This window comes from Ahaetulla prasina, chromosome 3 (assembly GCF_028640845.1).
Source record: "Ahaetulla prasina isolate Xishuangbanna chromosome 3, ASM2864084v1, whole genome shotgun sequence".
Lineage (NCBI taxonomy): Eukaryota > Metazoa > Chordata > Lepidosauria > Squamata > Colubridae > Ahaetulla > Ahaetulla prasina.
The window spans coordinates 128,529,540-128,547,001 of NC_080541.1; the positions used below are offsets into that span (position 1 = coordinate 128,529,540).

General features: G+C 36.0%; 1 protein-coding gene across 3 annotated transcripts in view; it reads right to left on the minus strand.

Moving 5' to 3' along the window:
• Positions 1-17,462, minus strand: part of TPR (translocated promoter region, nuclear basket protein) — a 65,274-nt gene that overhangs the window by 39,451 nt on the left and 8,361 nt on the right. For all 3 annotated transcript variants that reach the window (XM_058177864.1, XM_058177865.1, XM_058177863.1), the window contains exons 8-22: positions 17,369-17,449; positions 17,054-17,141; positions 16,291-16,431; positions 15,300-15,391; positions 14,484-14,681; positions 12,124-12,231; positions 11,057-11,283; positions 10,270-10,433; positions 7,765-7,904; positions 7,517-7,665; positions 5,918-6,080; positions 4,259-4,393; positions 3,817-3,957; positions 2,454-2,622; positions 1,660-1,826 (exon numbers count right to left, since the gene is read on the minus strand). In XM_058177864.1, the coding sequence (XP_058033847.1) occupies positions 1,660-1,826; positions 2,454-2,622; positions 3,817-3,957; positions 4,259-4,393; positions 5,918-6,080; positions 7,517-7,665; positions 7,765-7,904; positions 10,270-10,433; positions 11,057-11,283; positions 12,124-12,231; positions 14,484-14,681; positions 15,300-15,391; positions 16,291-16,431; positions 17,054-17,141; positions 17,369-17,449 (2,163 nt within the window). The remainder of the gene's footprint in view (positions 1-1,659; positions 1,827-2,453; positions 2,623-3,816; positions 3,958-4,258; positions 4,394-5,917; positions 6,081-7,516; positions 7,666-7,764; positions 7,905-10,269; positions 10,434-11,056; positions 11,284-12,123; positions 12,232-14,483; positions 14,682-15,299; positions 15,392-16,290; positions 16,432-17,053; positions 17,142-17,368; positions 17,450-17,462) is intronic.

Genomic DNA, 17,462 nt, shown 5'->3' on the forward strand with positions numbered 1-17,462 from the left:
AAGGCAATGCCATCACAATATTACCTATGTGCTCTTATCCCATTTTGAAAATATATTGTTTCAGATGATTCATCTGATTCAATCAACGAAAAATAGAAAGAGGAATGTAAGGGTTAGACATATTGCAGCATCTGAAGACACACCTTGTGAAAGCTTATACCTTTTATTTTTGCTCAGTTGGAAAAGGTGCTACCACTCTCATGGTATCTTGCCACCACAGGCTCTCTTCCTACAATGCATTCAGAGGCAGCAGGCATTGAGAGAGCATATGTATCTTACATCCAATGAAGCTAAATCAGTTTACAGGACATATAGCAATTTTTGCACAAAACATTCACTTCTTACTTGTCTGTTCATTGCTATCAAGATGGCTTATTACATTCTGAAAAGCAATGTTGAAAAGAACCTAATAGAATAATTAACCAGTCAAAAGTTTAGAGCAAAACAATTAATTTAGTCCAGAGCCTTAAAAAGGAAGTATTCTGCTGTAGCAAAAGAGAAATACAGATCATTTTGGAAACACACTTTAAAGTCAAACTGACTGTTTTTCTTTACCATCTGTTATGTTTTCAAATGAAATAAGAAAGGACAAAGGGTTAAGTGGATGAAAATAATATCTTTTTGATGTATCAATTTTTTTTACAGTATGGATGGGCAAACTCAGCTTCCCCTAATGCTGCCTTTGTATTTTCAAAAACCCTTTTGACCAATGAATAACTGTTACCTGATATTTTGAGGGATAAAATACATGTGAACTATGATTCAAGACTAAAGTAGGCTTATTCCATTAAATAAAGAAACCTTATGCATCTTCAAACCAAGGGGGGAAAAACAAAATGCCAGCCCAATCCATGTGTAGATGTTCCACCTGCTACTTTACATTAACTAACTACTGAAAAACTTGATCATTCCCTTCTGCCTTTTGCCAAATTAAGTACAGTTCTGCTCCACCAAAGATTGGCTAGTTCTAGCCTAAAGCTAGGGCCTCTGGTGGCTCAACAGACTAATGCAGTCTGTTATTAACAGCAGCTGCTTGCAATTACTGCAGGTTCAAGCCCCACCAGGCCCAAGGTTGACTCAGCCTTCCATCCTTTATAAGGTAGGTAAAATGAGGACCCAGATTGTTGGGAGCAATAAATTGACTTTGTATATTATATACAAATGGATGAAGACTATTGCTTGACATAGTGTAAGCCGCCCTGAGTCTTCGGAGAAGGGCGGGATATAAATGCAAATAAAAAAAAAAGAAGAAAGAACAAGCTGTCTGAATTTCATCTGAAAGCAAACAGGCATTCAGTATCACTGAAACAAAATATAGATGATACAATCAGGAAATCTTTCATTAGACGGCAATCTGGCTAAAACGTTCTGAAACTGTTCAGAAATACTTTCTAAACATATCAGAATAACTTCATAAGTATTGAACCAACCCTAGTCATGGCCATTCAACCCCAAATTTGTCCTAGATCAGATGTAGGGGACAAAAAATTATTGTGGTCAATCAGGAACAAGGCTGAATGGCCAAGTGCTCCTTAAAAGGAATACTTTCGTCTTGCTACATGCATTTCCTGATGAGAAAATTCTCAGGTGGAATTTCATCAGGAAAACAAAGTTCCATAACTGAATTATATTTAGTGGATAATATTAAAAACATATTACCTGCTTTTCTTTGTTAAGGGATTCTTCAAGGCTAACAACCATAGTTCGGTACTGCTCCACATTACTTGTGGCAGTCTTTAGCCTCTCCTTCAAATCATTAACTTGGTCATCAGATTGCCTCAATCGACTTACAAGATCCTCCACATCCTCTCCAACACTAGACTGACCTAAAAATTTGGAAGCAATTATTAAATAGGGATTTATTATGTGAATTAATAGCACATTTATAGTACATTTTCTTATAGTACATAATATTTTCTCAACGGTTCAGTAACTTTCAGTATTTATTCACAAAGGCTTTTTAACGCAAAAGAAAGACTACGATCAACAAATAACATTATGAAATTTAAGTGCTTGTGAAGCAGGCAAACAGATAAAATTGGCTGTAGCCGTTTCACTTATTATACAAAGCCAGAAACTGATTTGCAGTTTATAAACCAACATAATGATCCTCGCACAACCCAGAAAAAAAGGGAATGTCAGTCTACCATTGCATAGGCTATAGCTCTGCCTGTTTAACAAGGCAGTATCTTCAACTTCTACAAAACGGTATACAGTTACACCCCACCAATTATCATTTTGGCCCAATGTTAAAATAAATTAAATTTGAATTGCATCATTTAGAAGAAGTATTTTAAAAGCCCTCACAAAACAGTGCCATGAAAGCCTTATATTCAGCTTCTTCGAAATATCTCTGACTTGCTGAATTCTACATATTGTGCTGAAGTTCCTCTTCCCTGGTTCTCACATTGGGTATAGGTTCTAACTGGCAACACACCTTTTTTCCCCCTTACCTTGGCCAGGAGCTCTCTGCAATGACTGAGAGGCTATTTGAGCTTCCATATTGTGGAGCTGCTGCTTTAACGCTGCTATCTCCTTTTGAGCATTCTTCAGCAGCTCTTTTGTATTAGCATGAAGATTCACTTCAGCCTCACACTGTCTTTTAGCATCCAGGAGGTGAATCTGAGAAGGAACATCAAGTACCTTAGTTCACATTTCAGCACCACATTTCATTTACCCAGAAAACAGTTTAACATGCACTCTTTACCTAAATATCAAGATTGCTTTGGCTGTTTGTCTCAAAATATACTCAAAACAGAACATTTAAACTTACCATTTTTCCATTGCTAAATAAATATTAAAAACTCTTTACCCCAAAATGTAAAGGTGTCGAGATTTTCTTAGCAACTGAAATCAATCATTCCCCATTCTGCCCACGTAGAAGGCTAGATAATTTGTGTGGTACAAAACACTGCATCCACTGATATAAAAGCACTAAAGATTTAGTGTTCAACATATCCAGAGAATATTATCTTCTCTCCCACTGGTATAGAAGAACACCTAGGGCTAGAGAGCACTGTTGTAAATTCCTGGCTTTCTTAAGGAAAGGGAACTGAAAGACAGGAGAAAAATATAATATTTCTCCAGCAGCACATGAAGGGCTGGAAGTCAACAGAGATATACAATGTTCAGATACAATGAATCCTTTTACAAGACGATCACAATATGCAACATCACAAGTACAGTGCACATAATGTGCCTTGGCATGATCCTGGCTGCCTATGAAGCAAGATGACGAACTGAACAGAAGTGGAAGCAGGGAAAAAAATCCTATCAGTGCAGGGATGATCAAAATATCTATTACCTGTGCCGGAACTCAAGCAGTCATGTTGGAGATTCATTAATATACCTCCATCTCCCCGCCACCAGAAAAAGTGGAATAATGTGAATTCCAAATGCAAATACAGTAATTTTAAACAAACTTTTCTATTTTATAAACAGAACTCCTCTTGCTCTTCCTTTTAGCAAGAGAGGATTGTGATGGAAAGATGTTTTAAATGTGATCACTTAAGTCTGCATCAAATTAAATTCACTGAACAAAAATTTCTTTAAAATTATATTCCATTTCCAAACCAAAATAACTATAAGGAATCTTAAAGATTCTGTTTTAGCATTCTGTAAATTAAATTAATTTAAATTAAATTAAATTAAAATACTAAACCAGAGCTTAAATAAACTTCCAAATAAGCTTAAATAAACTTCCAAATAAGGAATTTATAATATCTTGAATTACAAATGGCAAGATGCCTTCCTATTAAAAAGCAACTACTTAGAAAGTCATCCAAACATCGAATTTCTTCAGTTTCCAATACTTACATCCTGATTTTTGGAAAGTGTGTGTCTTTGCTCCACCTCATTTTCCAGTTTTTTCTTCAGCTGGGCTATTTCTCTTTCCAACTTCTCTATTTGATTATTGAGCCTCTGTCGAGTTTCTGTCTCCCCCTTTTCCAAAATTACCTGGTAAAAAAATACATTTTGTTATGCGGTCTTTCTGCCAAATCTTGTTTATATTTATTTACCAAACATAACCAATAACAGCATTACAGATCTGTAGCATGTGGAACTTAATGATGTTTTAGGACGTTTTTGGTCCATATCATTACATACTGTGGAGAAGTGTTTCCCCTATCTCAGCAACTTTAAAATGTGTGGATTTCAACTTCTAGAGTTCTGGGATATGAACTCCCAATGTCTTAAGTCACCCAGGTTGAGAAACACTTTTTAAGGAGAATAAAGAGAGAGAAAGAATAATGCATACCTGAATAGATTGCAGATTAGTAAGGAGCAGATTTTGTCCTCTATGTTCTGCTATTAAAGATTCTTTTTGCTGAGTCAAACGAATTTCGGCCATTTTTAAAATATCTTTTTCCTTTTTCAAATTCTCTGCTCTCACCTTAGGAAGATATATTTCATTTTACATTAATTAATTCAATTCACATAGTATTTTAAATCCAAATTCATTGTTCAACATCTGAATGCATCATGTTAAAGTAAATGAATCAACTCATGATAAATTCTGCTCTTTTTTTCTAATGTTGGGGATGTATGGTAGGAAGATATAAGCATTCTGTAGAAGAAAATAACACTGTGATTCTAGAATGGGTGTGGGCATCATATGAAATTATTATATTCCTTCCACTCAATTGTCTCTGATTTTTTTAATAAAGAAACCTATCTTGTTTTCTCTCAACGTCAGACTTACAGAAACACCAGAGAGCGCCAAGTAGGAACAAACAGACGTATCAGCATATATCAGTATAAACAAGCCAGTATTTCAAAGAATGTTAGTTTAGTGAAAAATCGTGATAACTCTATTTTATTATGCTTGTATATTTATTTCGGACATGGTGGCTCAGTGGTTAAGATGCTGAGCTTGTCGATTGAAAGGTTGGCTCTTCAGCAGTTCAAATCCCTAGTGCTATGTAACAGGGTTGAGCTCCTATTACCTATCCCAGCTTCTGCCAACACAGAAGTTTGAAAGCATGTAAAAAATGCAAGCATAAAAATAGGGACCACCTTTGTGGGGAATATAATAGCGTTCCGTGCGCCTTTGGCATTTAGTCATGCCAGCCACATGACCAGGGAGATGTCTTCGGACAGTGCTGGCTCTTTGGCTTTGAAACAGAGATGAGCACCATCCCCTAGAGTCAGGATCAACTAGCACATATGTGCGAGGGGAACCTTTGCTTTTACCTTTATATTTATCTCACATTCCTTCCAAGTTCAATTTGGCTAACATATTACTCTTACTTTTAAGACTATATATTGTTTACTCTTAAGCTATTTCACAGAAAACCTCCAACTGTACAAATTTCTTAAAATATGAAAAATAGAATAGTTAAAATAATCTGTTGTTAAATGCATGTTCAAAGAGGTACATTTTCAAGGTCTATTTAAAAGGAAAGAAAACAGTTAAAGCTTTTGGCTCAGAAGGGAGTTCCTTCCATATCATTTGAGACAATTACAATGAAGACTTGAGAGTATCTGCAATGAGCCTAAGACTGTACAGGTGCAAGTTGTTTTTTAAGATATCCTTAAGACTTTTCATAGCTGAAACGAGATTTGGAGCTGGGCCTCTTGGACCAAATGTCTCTTTATGCACTGGATGCTATTTATTGATCACAACAGCAGCAACATCACTGATGATGTTACTTACTTGGGTAATGCAAGCAAAAAACCAAGCTCAGAGAGCACCAGGAACTCCATAGTTCCACCCTGAGCCATAGATATTAGTTGGATGGTTCATCCAATTAAGTCTGCTGCAGAGAAACTGTGTTTCAATCCTTACAATCCTCCGCAGCCAGAATAAAATATTTCTGGAGGATTCGGAATTGGGATTAAACTAAAGGAGGCTTATTAGAAGTCTTTGCCATTACAAAATAAACAATACTGGAAAAAAATAGCCAGTAGCAATCACCTCTGCAACAGTTAATTTTTCATTGGCTCCTCTTAATTCTTGAGTCATTGTGTTGATGATCTGTTCTTGCTTTTGAGTAGTTGCTGACAGCTTCTGAATTTTCTCATGCAGTGATGTGATCTCTCGCCGATATCCCTCTACATTATCTTGCAACATCTCGTAACTTCACCAGGAGGAAAACCAAGAAGGTTTTATTCCATTGAAGTTGATGTAACGAAAGCAGAGAGGAAAATCAGAACAAAAAAAATCTTATTAAAATGTGCAGGGAGTAAACAAGGGGAAAGAAATTTTTTGGAAGATTCTGAAATGGTTGTATTAGCATGAAGTGCAGAAATAAATTACTTTGCGGTAAGATGGGCAGTCTATAAATCTATACATACATACATACATATATTATAAAAAATTAAAAATGTTATAATGGGGGAATGTTTTCTATTCATGGCTTCAACCATTCTAGTAGTAGCAGAGTACTTTTATAATTAAAATTATTAAATTATTTATAAAGTATACATGAAATAAATAAATCTCTCTTCCATTTTTTTTCCTCTCTGTAGTCATAACCACTGGAGAGTCTCCAAGTTCAATCAGATAACCCGAGTTCTTTTTTGAAGCGATAATGCTCCCTGCACGCACACACACACAAAATCTCAACTTCGTTAAAATATTTTTAATGAGGGTCAATTTAGTGTTTGACAATACTGAAAGGTAGCCTGCCATTCTGAATTAAAAAATGACCTATTCACACAGATACAAGCAGCATCCTAAATTCCTGAGCAACATTTCCCCCAGTATTTCCCCTAGTAATTATTTCAGAATTATATCTGTGATATGGGAACCACATATGGCAATTGGCTAATGTATGAAAACAAAAACCAAATAAAAGCAATTTGATAATGAAAGTGAAACAAAAATTATAGAGAACTGCATTCTATTCTATAAATGAAAACTTTTCAGCTTTTCCCACTTCCACCCAAAAAGATCAAATTATTTCCTCCATGAGGGAAAACAGAAAATACACATTTATTCCCTATGAGTCTGGCCCTTTCACTAGGCACAGTATATACGTATGTGTTAAACACAATCTCATGTTGAAAACAGTAGCTTGAAGCTAACCATGATCACCAACACACAGGTTTAAGTATAGCCAAAAAGAGAATAGAGAAGAAAGGGTAACAACAAAAAACAAACATATGGCATTCCCAGTTCCAAAGCTTAGATGATGCTTTGGTGGCACAAAGGTTAGAATGCGGTATTACAGGCTGATTTTGCCCACAGCCTGGAGTTTGATTCTGAAGGGGCTCATGGTTAACTCAGCCTTCCATCCTTCCAAGGTCGGTAAAATGAGGAGCCAAATTGTTGGGGGCAATGTTGGTTTTATAAACGGTTTAAAGAGGGCTGTAAAGGCACTGTGAAGCGGTATATAAGTGCTATATAAGTGCTACTGATATTGCTATTGATGTTACGCTGACCAAATGCATAATTTTCACTTTATCCAAGAAATATGCTAATTGATAACTGGGATTTTCTTATTAGTAGTGAAACATGCTAAATCAATTGTGAAGGGATTTCTTTTAATGAGTGTTCCTGATTTTAGCTTACCGCTTAGAGGCAAATTCAAGTTGGGTAGAAATCTTTGTATTCTGTGACTTCAAGTCAGTAACCTGTTCTTGAAGCTTCTCATTTTGTTCGTTCAGCAGCTTGTCGTTCTCTGCCTTTTCTTTCTTATAGTTCTCAAAAAATTCCTGCAGCTGTGGAGTGTGTGGAATAACCATACGGAGATAAACAGAAGGTTAAACAGAAGAAAAACATATTTGATTTTGTAAGCGTGCGAAAAGCAAAACCCATACCTGTTTAAGAGCAGCCTTTGCTTCTGCTGCTTCAGTTGACTCGATCACTGGGACTGAAGTTGGAGTTGAAGCTGGAAGGGAACCTGACAGCCGCTTAGGGGTTGATGTCAAAGACAATTCCTCAGGCAAGATACTTGAAGCTTAAAAAAAAAACACATTTGGAATCCATGGAGATTGTACGGAGTTCAGTGTTCTGAACTCACAACATCCCACTGAAGTCAGATAAGAGAAATCCTGACCCAAGGAGATCTAAAGATTTATAATTGGCTGAAGAATTGAACCCAAGCTCTCTTGTTTTAAACTAACAATCAAACCTCTTGAGCATGCTAGCTGTGAGCCTCATACATGGGCGAGACCACGACTTCCCAAACATTTAGCTAGCAAAAGGCATGCCACCATCAATTTTTAAAAAGTGGTTGTGGCCAAGACAAAAAATAAACCTTGACTCATTTATTTATATCTAAATGTAATAAGAATCAAATACAATTAATGCAAGTTACTCTCTATTTATGTATTTCATAGTTTAGCCCTTTTGTCACATTTAAAATTCATTTGGTAGCATTATCTGATGGGCTTGTGCACATCTACATGTTATCTGTAGTGACATATTCATTGGCTCTGGCATTCAGAGCTACAAACACTAAATTCAACCTGTTCCATAGTTTGATGAAGTTATCACCAAGACAATATGCAACAGAATAAAAAGAGAATGCTTCCTACAGTCCAGCCTGACTTCTGGTGACTTGACAGACATAGGCATGTAATTTATTTTGGCAAAACCCCAGAAATAATTTGTCTTTGCCTTTCTATGGACTTTGACCTTCCCATCTAGCTTGCAGCTTTGTTATTTTCTGGTGATTCCCATCCATGTGCTATATAGGTTAGACCTGCTTTGTTTTCCAAGATTAGTTAGATTCTAGCACTTAGCTACACGTATAACAGCTTCAACAATACCGTTAAACAAATATTAAACCATAAACAAATACAAGACAAAGTATCTTTGCTTGCTTAAAATCCAAGGCCAAAATCTGTTTTCCGTCTTTCATGTTTTCATGCAAACATAAAAAAATCCCTAATAAAAATAACACCATAGGAACAAGGAAACAGGAATAACTCTAAAATGTTAGATCAGTTTTTCTTCATTATCTTTTCCACTATAGTTTTAAGAATTCTCAGAATAAGACTAGTAATTAAAGCAAGTTACAAAATAAACAATTATTTCTATTATTTCTGTAAGAGTAAAAAAAAAAAAGGTAAACATTTCCCTTGTCCAGTTGTGTCTGACTCTAGGTGTGTGTGCGTGCTCATCTCTGTTTCCTAGCTCAGCCAGTATTGTCTGAAGACCCTTCCATGGGCATGTGGCCAGCACGACCAATGTTCCCTCTAATTTTTCACGAGTCTGAGCAAGCACACTAACTCCCTGAGCGGTCCCTTGGACCACTGTGAGCAACATCAGACGTGCGGGTCATGCCAGCATCGCATCCATTCAAGTCACATGATTTATTAAATCCATTCATTTATTTATTATTATTATTATTATTATTATTATTATTATTATTATTATTATTCATTTATTAAATCCATCCATTCAAGTCACATGATTTATTAAATCCATTCATTTATTTTATTTATTTATTATTATTATTATTTATTATTATTATTATTATTTATTATTCATTTATTAAATCCATCCATTCAAGTCACATGATTTATTAAATCCATTCATTCATTTATTTATTATTATTATTATTTATTTATTTATTTATTATTATTTATTATTATTATTATTATTATTCATTTATTAAATCCATCCATTCAAGTCACATGATTTATTAAAAGAATCAAACAGATTCGGCTAGCTAAAACTTTTAGCTAGATTCGGCTAGCTAAAAGTTTTAGCTAGAATCGGCTAGCTAAAACTTTTAGCTAGAATCTGTCTTCTTGATTAATCAGCGCCTGTCAAATGGCGTTGATTAGCTGCGCAGACAGATTCGCTAGCTAAAACTTTTAGCTAGAATCGCTAGCTAAAACTTTTAGCTAATCAACGTCATTTGACAGGCGTTGATTAACTGCGCAGCACAGATTTTCTGTGCGCGGAGACCGTGTCAGCAGTGCGCATTTGCGCACGCGCGCAGTTTAGAGGGAACAGTGAGCACGACTATATATTAAGGCACAGTAAATACTGTCACCTTCCCACCAAACTGGTTCCTGTTTATCTACTTTCATTTGCATGTTTTCAAACAGCTAGGTGGGCAGTAACTGGGACAAGAATGGGAACTCATCCCATCACATAGTGCTTGGGTTTTGAATTGCCTACCTTCTGGTTGACAAGTCTAGCAACTTAATCGCTAGGCCACTGCACCCCCTATTCTGTAAGGTGAAAAACCTACATTGTGACTGCTTTTAATGATTAAAAGGCTGGACAGGATTTTTCCCTCCAAAGCAATGATGCAGTTCAGAAAAAAAATCAATGAAAGAATGCCTGCATCCCTGCCCAGTTCTCACCTTGCAATGGAATGGTAACTCCAGTAGTTTGGGCCAGCAATATCCGATACATGTCACGCTGACGCACTATGGAATCTACAAGCTGCATTTGATGGCGGCGTGCCTCACGCAGCTTTTCTAGCTCAGTAATAGCTTCCCCAAGTTGATTCTGGAGCTCAGAAATCCTGTCATGGCAAGAAAAGATTATTTACAATAAAATATAGAAAAGTATGGTGCCAAAATGGAGGAGTGATTTAAAAAATACGAATAAAATTGCACTAGCAGAATTTTGAATTTAAAGCAGAGGTATGAACTATCTGCTCTAATACACTGCGATTTTTTGCTTATAAAATGGGCAGAACAGTTCCTGAGAAAAACAAGCGTATTTTTTATTTCTGCCCGTATTTCTTCATACTATCTTTTTGAAATTTGACTAAAAGTGCAAGTTTACAGCTATTACACAAGAAGGAATCAGTAAGTATGCATCTGAAGCTTGATCTGACAAGGCAACCAAGACTTGCTCCCTTCTCCTCAAAAAAAAGAAAAAAAAAAGAAAAAAAAGATAAAGGAACAATGGAATTTACTGAAAACATGTAAAAGTTACGATAAAGCTTCCTTTATCATAGAGGAAGAGGTAGAGATCCTGAACAGTGGGTTAGCCCCATGTATTCTAAATTTTACCATTATTAATTTAGACCGTTCTTATAGAATTATCTTTTACTTGAACACCAATGTAAGTGTTAATAGAACCTTGATTCTAGACACCAACTCCTGGTGTTCCAAATTCATTACCAAAGCTGGAACATACTTAGAAGAAGTGGTTTCTTGTTCTTCTTTCTCCTTTGCCTCTCCCAGCTCTCGAAGTGCTACTAAGAGGCGTTGATTTTGCTGCTGAAGTTCCTCAATGTTTCTGTAGGAAACCAGGCGCTGACTTATTACTTCAGAAGAGCTGCTGATGTCTGCAGAACTGACCTCTTCATCACGAATGACATGATTACCTCGGGCTTCTTCAAGCTCCATCAATAATACCCTTATCTTCAAATAGGAAAATAGTTTATTCACGTTATAGAACCCTATCTTCCATCAAATAAATATATATATCATCCACTCTTTCAAATTTACAGGATATCATCCATTATCACACAAATCCACTTCCAGAGTTACTCACGTTTCAGGAACATTTAGTTAGTGTAATTAAATCCTAACTACCTCCCATTCTTTTTCTGGTGGTTGTGAGAGCCATCTTTAAAACCATCTCCAAACTGGTCAAAATCATACCAACATTCAATCATTTTTGCAATCAAAATTTCACAACGGGATTTCTAGGTGTTGAAGGTTAATGCGAGGCCTAGGAGCTATACATGGCCCATAGGTTATCCTTGAGTTAAAATCACCAAATATCAGACTATTTCAGTTATTTTCCCTTTAGGTCAGGAACCAAATTATAAAACAAATAGGATAAGATTCTTTATTTCTAGCTTCATTCTCTTTCTATGTCTACTTTCTTGTTTCTGAGCTTCTTTTGTCAAGTAATAGATGAACTCTATTTCATTGGCAAGTTGGCTCAGTCAAGCAGTTCATCTATGTGTTTCACACTCCTCCTAAGGAATATAGGAACTCTATTTTAAAAAGGCACCTGCTGGGGAGAACAGAGAGTAAAGCTATATACAAAGCTTGTACTAAAGAGCTCAACAGTTCCCATTTTACTACTGTATGAGAGGTTTACAGATATTCCAATTTCACAATAAAAAACATTTATTTATAGATACAGGTGTGCTCTTGTAACTTCCATTAAGCGATGGGTAGCAAGTTAAGGACCACCTGCATTTTCAAGTCATTTGATTCAACAAGAAATGGTCTACCTAAAGAACTAACCTGTTGTGAAAGATCTTTGACTTGAATTTCAAACCTCTGGTTCTCTCTTTCAAAGACAGAAGAATGCTTGTTTGCTTTATCAGCCTCTTCTTGTAAGCGCTGAATTTCCTGTAACCCAAAATTAAGCATGACTAAAACTGAAGATTGTTCAATGCTTTTGAAAATCTTAGTATTTGCAAAAAATAAAGAAAAAGAAGAAAAATAATTTATATCATTATTCATCACTCATAATGATTCATGTGATCTTAACATATATATTTGCATCAGTGGCAATGAATAGGTTCCTGGCAGTCAGTTTAACTCAGCGGTCCCCAACCCCGATCTGCGGTCCGGTACTGGTTCATGGCCCATTGGGAACAGGGCTGCGGAAGTGATCAGAGAGCATGCAAAACTCCATTTCCACAAGCGGTATGCGTGCATGCAAAAACACCCCCTTCCTCCTCTGTTGCCAGCCCCCAGAGCCAGAAAGATTGGGCAAAAAGATTTGACTTTTTTAGAAAGAGGAAAAAAGGAAAAAAATGAACATATGTAAATGCTATATTAAGATTAGAACAAGCAAATTAAATAACTCCATTGTTGTCCAATCATGGCTCCTGGTGAGAACAGTTGCTCAAATATATAAAGAAGTGACTGTTCATACTCCTGTATAATTTATAGGGAAAGTGGTTATATCTCTATCTTCACAATGTCATCTCATTCAAACCAACTACAGGTAGTCCTCAACTTACGACCACAACTGAGCCCAAAATTTCTGTTGTTAAATGAGACATTTGTTAAGTGAGTTTTGCCCCATTTTACAACCTTTTTTTTCCCAGTTGTTAAGTGAATCACTGCAGTTGATAAATTAGAAATGTAGTTGTTAAGTGAATCTGGCTTCCCCATTGACTTTGCTGGTCAGAAGGTCGCAAAAGAGGATCACATGACCTTGGGGATGCTGCAAAGGATGTAACTGTGAAAAACGGTCATAAGTCACTTTTTTCAATGCCGTTTTAACTTTGAACGGTCACTACATGAACTGTTGTTAAGTCGAGGACCACCTGTATTACTAATCAGTATGCTATGACAAATACCACTTACAAGTTTATTCTTTGTAATAAACTAGCATTCATTTTTTTTACTACATTAGACGAATGTTCGCTAAAATCATCTCAAAGCAGCTTATATAAAATGATAATATCCCTTTAACTTAATTAATAAAATATATGGACTGTTTCAAATAAGAGTAGTAATCAAATTATTATTCAGAAGATACATTTTAAATTACTTGTGGGATGGATGCCCAGGGAGAAGCAGCATACATAAAGAAAGCATTTTACAGTTATAGATTATCAGATAAGATGGCTTTTTAAGCTGTGGAGGTGAATATAGGACATAGCCAACTAAAGAAGATGGCCTCAGAGACTGGGAAGGTTCTGAAATAGGATTATGTTTTAACCTATTATTACATTACTCATCACCTCAGGTCAATGTTTACATAATTAACATGGAGGAAAAACAAAACAACATAAGGACCTGGGCCTGGAAGAAATCATTTAGCTTATAAACTGATCCTCTGTTCCAAATTTTTGCCACATTCTTGACAAAATTAATTACAGAAGAATTTTAAGGAGTCTTCAAACATTAAGCAGTAAGCCACACGATCACTGAAATCACATGAAGCAAAACTTGATGATGGCAATACCATAAGATACACTGCTTGTTGAGATAAACATAAACATATACACCCAAAAAGAGTTTGTCAGGAACAATGTTAGCATTTGAATCTATATGCATATACACATTCATATGAAACTTATAAATCTGAAACTCTACATGAAGTCTGAAGTGTTACCATCCACTGAAAGCAACATTCTCTTTATTACAAAGTACTGGTCAAATCTATTTTCTGTTATCATTTTCTTAGATTGATATATACACATGATGGCGAACCTATGGCACGTGTGCCAGAAGTGGCACGCAGCACCCTCTGTGGGCACGTGAGCTGTCGCCCAAGCTCAGCTCTGCCACGCATGCGCACAAGCCTCCTGCCAGCTGGATCTCTGTCGTGCATAAGGGGGGCGCAGGCGGGGGACATGCGCGGGGTGCACGCATGTGCAAGGCGCATGCAAGAGGTGTACGCGCATTGCATTTTGGGGGTTTGGGCACATGCATTCACATTCGCGCATGCATGCTTTTGGCATTCGGTCCGGAAAAGATTAGCATCACTGATATATACTATAAATCCTCCATTAAATTTTGGCCTGAAATCAGAAGTTGATGAATTGCAAATGAATAGTTTATTGCTTAAAAACTATGTGGGATCCTAGAGCACCTTCATAAAGGTTGTTTTATTTTGCGTCTAAACTTCCCTTAATACTGACCTTCATAGCTTGCTCAAGTTTAGCAGAAAGGCTTGCCACAGCCTTTTGGGAGCGTTCGTATTCTTCTCGCTGACGCTTCAGAATGGGTGCCTTGGCTTCCACTTCCTGCACTATTTCATCCAAATATTTATTGATCCTCTTATTCTCTAATTTTTCCAACAGCAGCTGATCCTGAGCTTCTACGTAGGCATTGTAAAGCTGTGGTGAACAAATCAAAATAGGCAATAATCCTATCCATGCTTTTTATCTAAAAAGAACTTTTCAATGTACCATTCAGTTATGTGTTTGAGGGGCTTATCCATCCTATATAATCAAACTGAACTTTTTACTGTCCCTAACAGCCTGTACACAGAAAGAATCTAAAACAGTAACAAATAATTTGTCCAAAATGAATTAAAGTACTTTTGTAAATTATAATCCATTTTTAAATATTAGTAAGGAACACATTTCTCATTAAATGTAAATGTTGTACCTTGATGAACGTATCTTTTCTTTTATGTACACTGAGAGCATATGCACCAAGACAAATTCCTTGTGTGTCCAATCACACTTGGCCAATAAAATTCTATTCTATTCTATTCTATTCTATTCTATTAAAGAATGCTACATTTATACACACACACACACACACACACACACACACACTTCCTTTTTCTATGTGGACTATATGGCCAGGGATATCATATGAGGATAATCCCAAATACTACTTATTGACATTGAAAAGAAATTTCTGTTTAAACACTATTCTTGTGAATGTTGTTACCATCAAATACATGAATTTGTAAAGAGTACAAATATCATTTATTTAATTCCTACCTCAGTTAATTTCATACCAGGCTTGACCACTTTTGCAACAGCAGCAGCTGTAGGCGACATAGCTGCCAGCTCATCCTCTGAAAGTATGGCTCCTGGAAAAGATTACGGTCACAGCACATTTTTAAACCGTGGTCATTTATATAATAAGCAATCAAATTAAGCAATCTTCCTCTCAGCATATTTTTAGCATATTAACTGTGCTCCGGTAACCCAAACAACACAAGCTGCATGGAATGAGCCTAAGATTTCCGAACCCTTTGTAGGCTCATTCCAAATGCTGCTTGGGTTTAATGAGGATTCATTTAAGAAAATTTCGAAGTTGAATATCAAAAAGGTTTCCCATGATTGACATTAACTAGAAGCTCTTGGGCAACAGGATATAACAAGCTATATTAACCAAAAGCTTTTGATCTTCTCCTGGCTGCACAATAGAAGTTGGAAAGAAGAGCACCAGAAAGCAGCCAAGGTGCCTCATGAAATAATTTTAAACTATAGTTTGAATGAAGATATTTAGGAAACTTCAGACTCCATTTATTAGAACTATTACGCAATCTTAATTCAAAGAGGAAAGAATGATATTGCATTTGATTTAAGGAGGTATATCGGTGCTCATAGTACAATCCAAATCATCTTTTCCCCTTGAAATCCAGATCTTTGCATAGCCTTACTCAGAGGTCAGGCTCACTTGCACTGTTTCAATTAATTATAATTCTTGCAAACTACAAATTGAGATTATTAGTTTACATATTAAAAATAAAAAATGACCATGAATATTGCTCAAAAATGTTCCTGTTATAGCAAGCTCATGATTTTTGGGAAGACAATAATTTTAAAAATTCACACAAAGGACAGTAATTTGTTTTCAAAGCATTTTTGGTTATTTCATTTTTAGTATTACAGTCATATATACTACAATGAAATCAGCTAAACAGTAATGGTAATGCTGAGTGCCCCAAATTTTAAACTCTCCCTTCCCTAGTAGTTACCGGACCTTTTCGCTTGGTAGCCGAAACTAGATCATTTGCATTGTCCAACTCTTTCTCCAACTTGCTAATCTTCTCCTTCAGTTCTTTTTCAACTGTAGCCTTTGCTTGCTCCATCTCAGCCAAACGATCCTGTATTTCTTTGTTAGCTGAGAATGGCAGAAAAATACATTAGCAGAAAGTTACATGCATGTTCTATGGAAGATCATGTGATTGATACTTTAAGGCAGATACTTCCACTTTAGTAACCCACTTCACATTATTACTGGCAATGAAGAAAGACCCCCACCAAAAGCAGACTTGCAATGCCCAAACAGTATCTTCCCTCTTCCCAAGGCAAACAGCAAATAACTTTTGAAAGTGAGCAAGCCAAAAACAGAATACATATAAAGTAAGGCGAACAGATGAAATAGGTAGCATTTGTTAATGAAAAAGGAATTTTATGATGTTTGTGGATATGTCATGCTTTTTTTGTGACTATAGGATTGGGGAAGAGTTGGAAAACTTTTTTTTTTCAACTTAAAGCCAATACTGATTTTTAAAATGTTGCTTTATTGCCATTTTAGACAGTAACAACCATTATGATAAGCCATATTTTGGCAACATATAAAAAGTTACTTATTTCATATATGCCATTCTTTGGCATACTTAAAAGTAACTTGGGGCCTAGACTTGATTTTCAAATGTTAATTGGCAGTTTGCAGAAAGCAGGGAGGACAAGTGATAAAGCCTCAATCAAAATTTTAAATTCTTCAATGATATAACCCTTACCTTCACCAGCCTCTTTGAGAAGTTTGTGCAGCTCTTCCACTGCCTGAGTCAACTCATTACTCTTTGCTTCCAAGTCATCTGCAGCACTCTAAATACAAAGTATTGTAACTGAGCCAGGAAATAGTCATATTTACTAAGAAAAATGTGCAGTTCTTTAAAAGCTAAAGCCTATGGAAGTGGACACAGGTTGAAACCTGGGAACATGAAGTAGAATTTGTACAATATAAAAATCATAGCCCCAGTTTGCTGATCCTCACAGGACTATCCTCTTCTAAATACAGAAGATGAAATCATGAACAAATAGTGAAATCATACCTTGTATAAATTAGATAACTTGATATGGGCATTTAGTTCATTGTGGAATCTCTCTTCCATACTAGCTTGTTGCTCTTTTGCCTAATAAAATAAC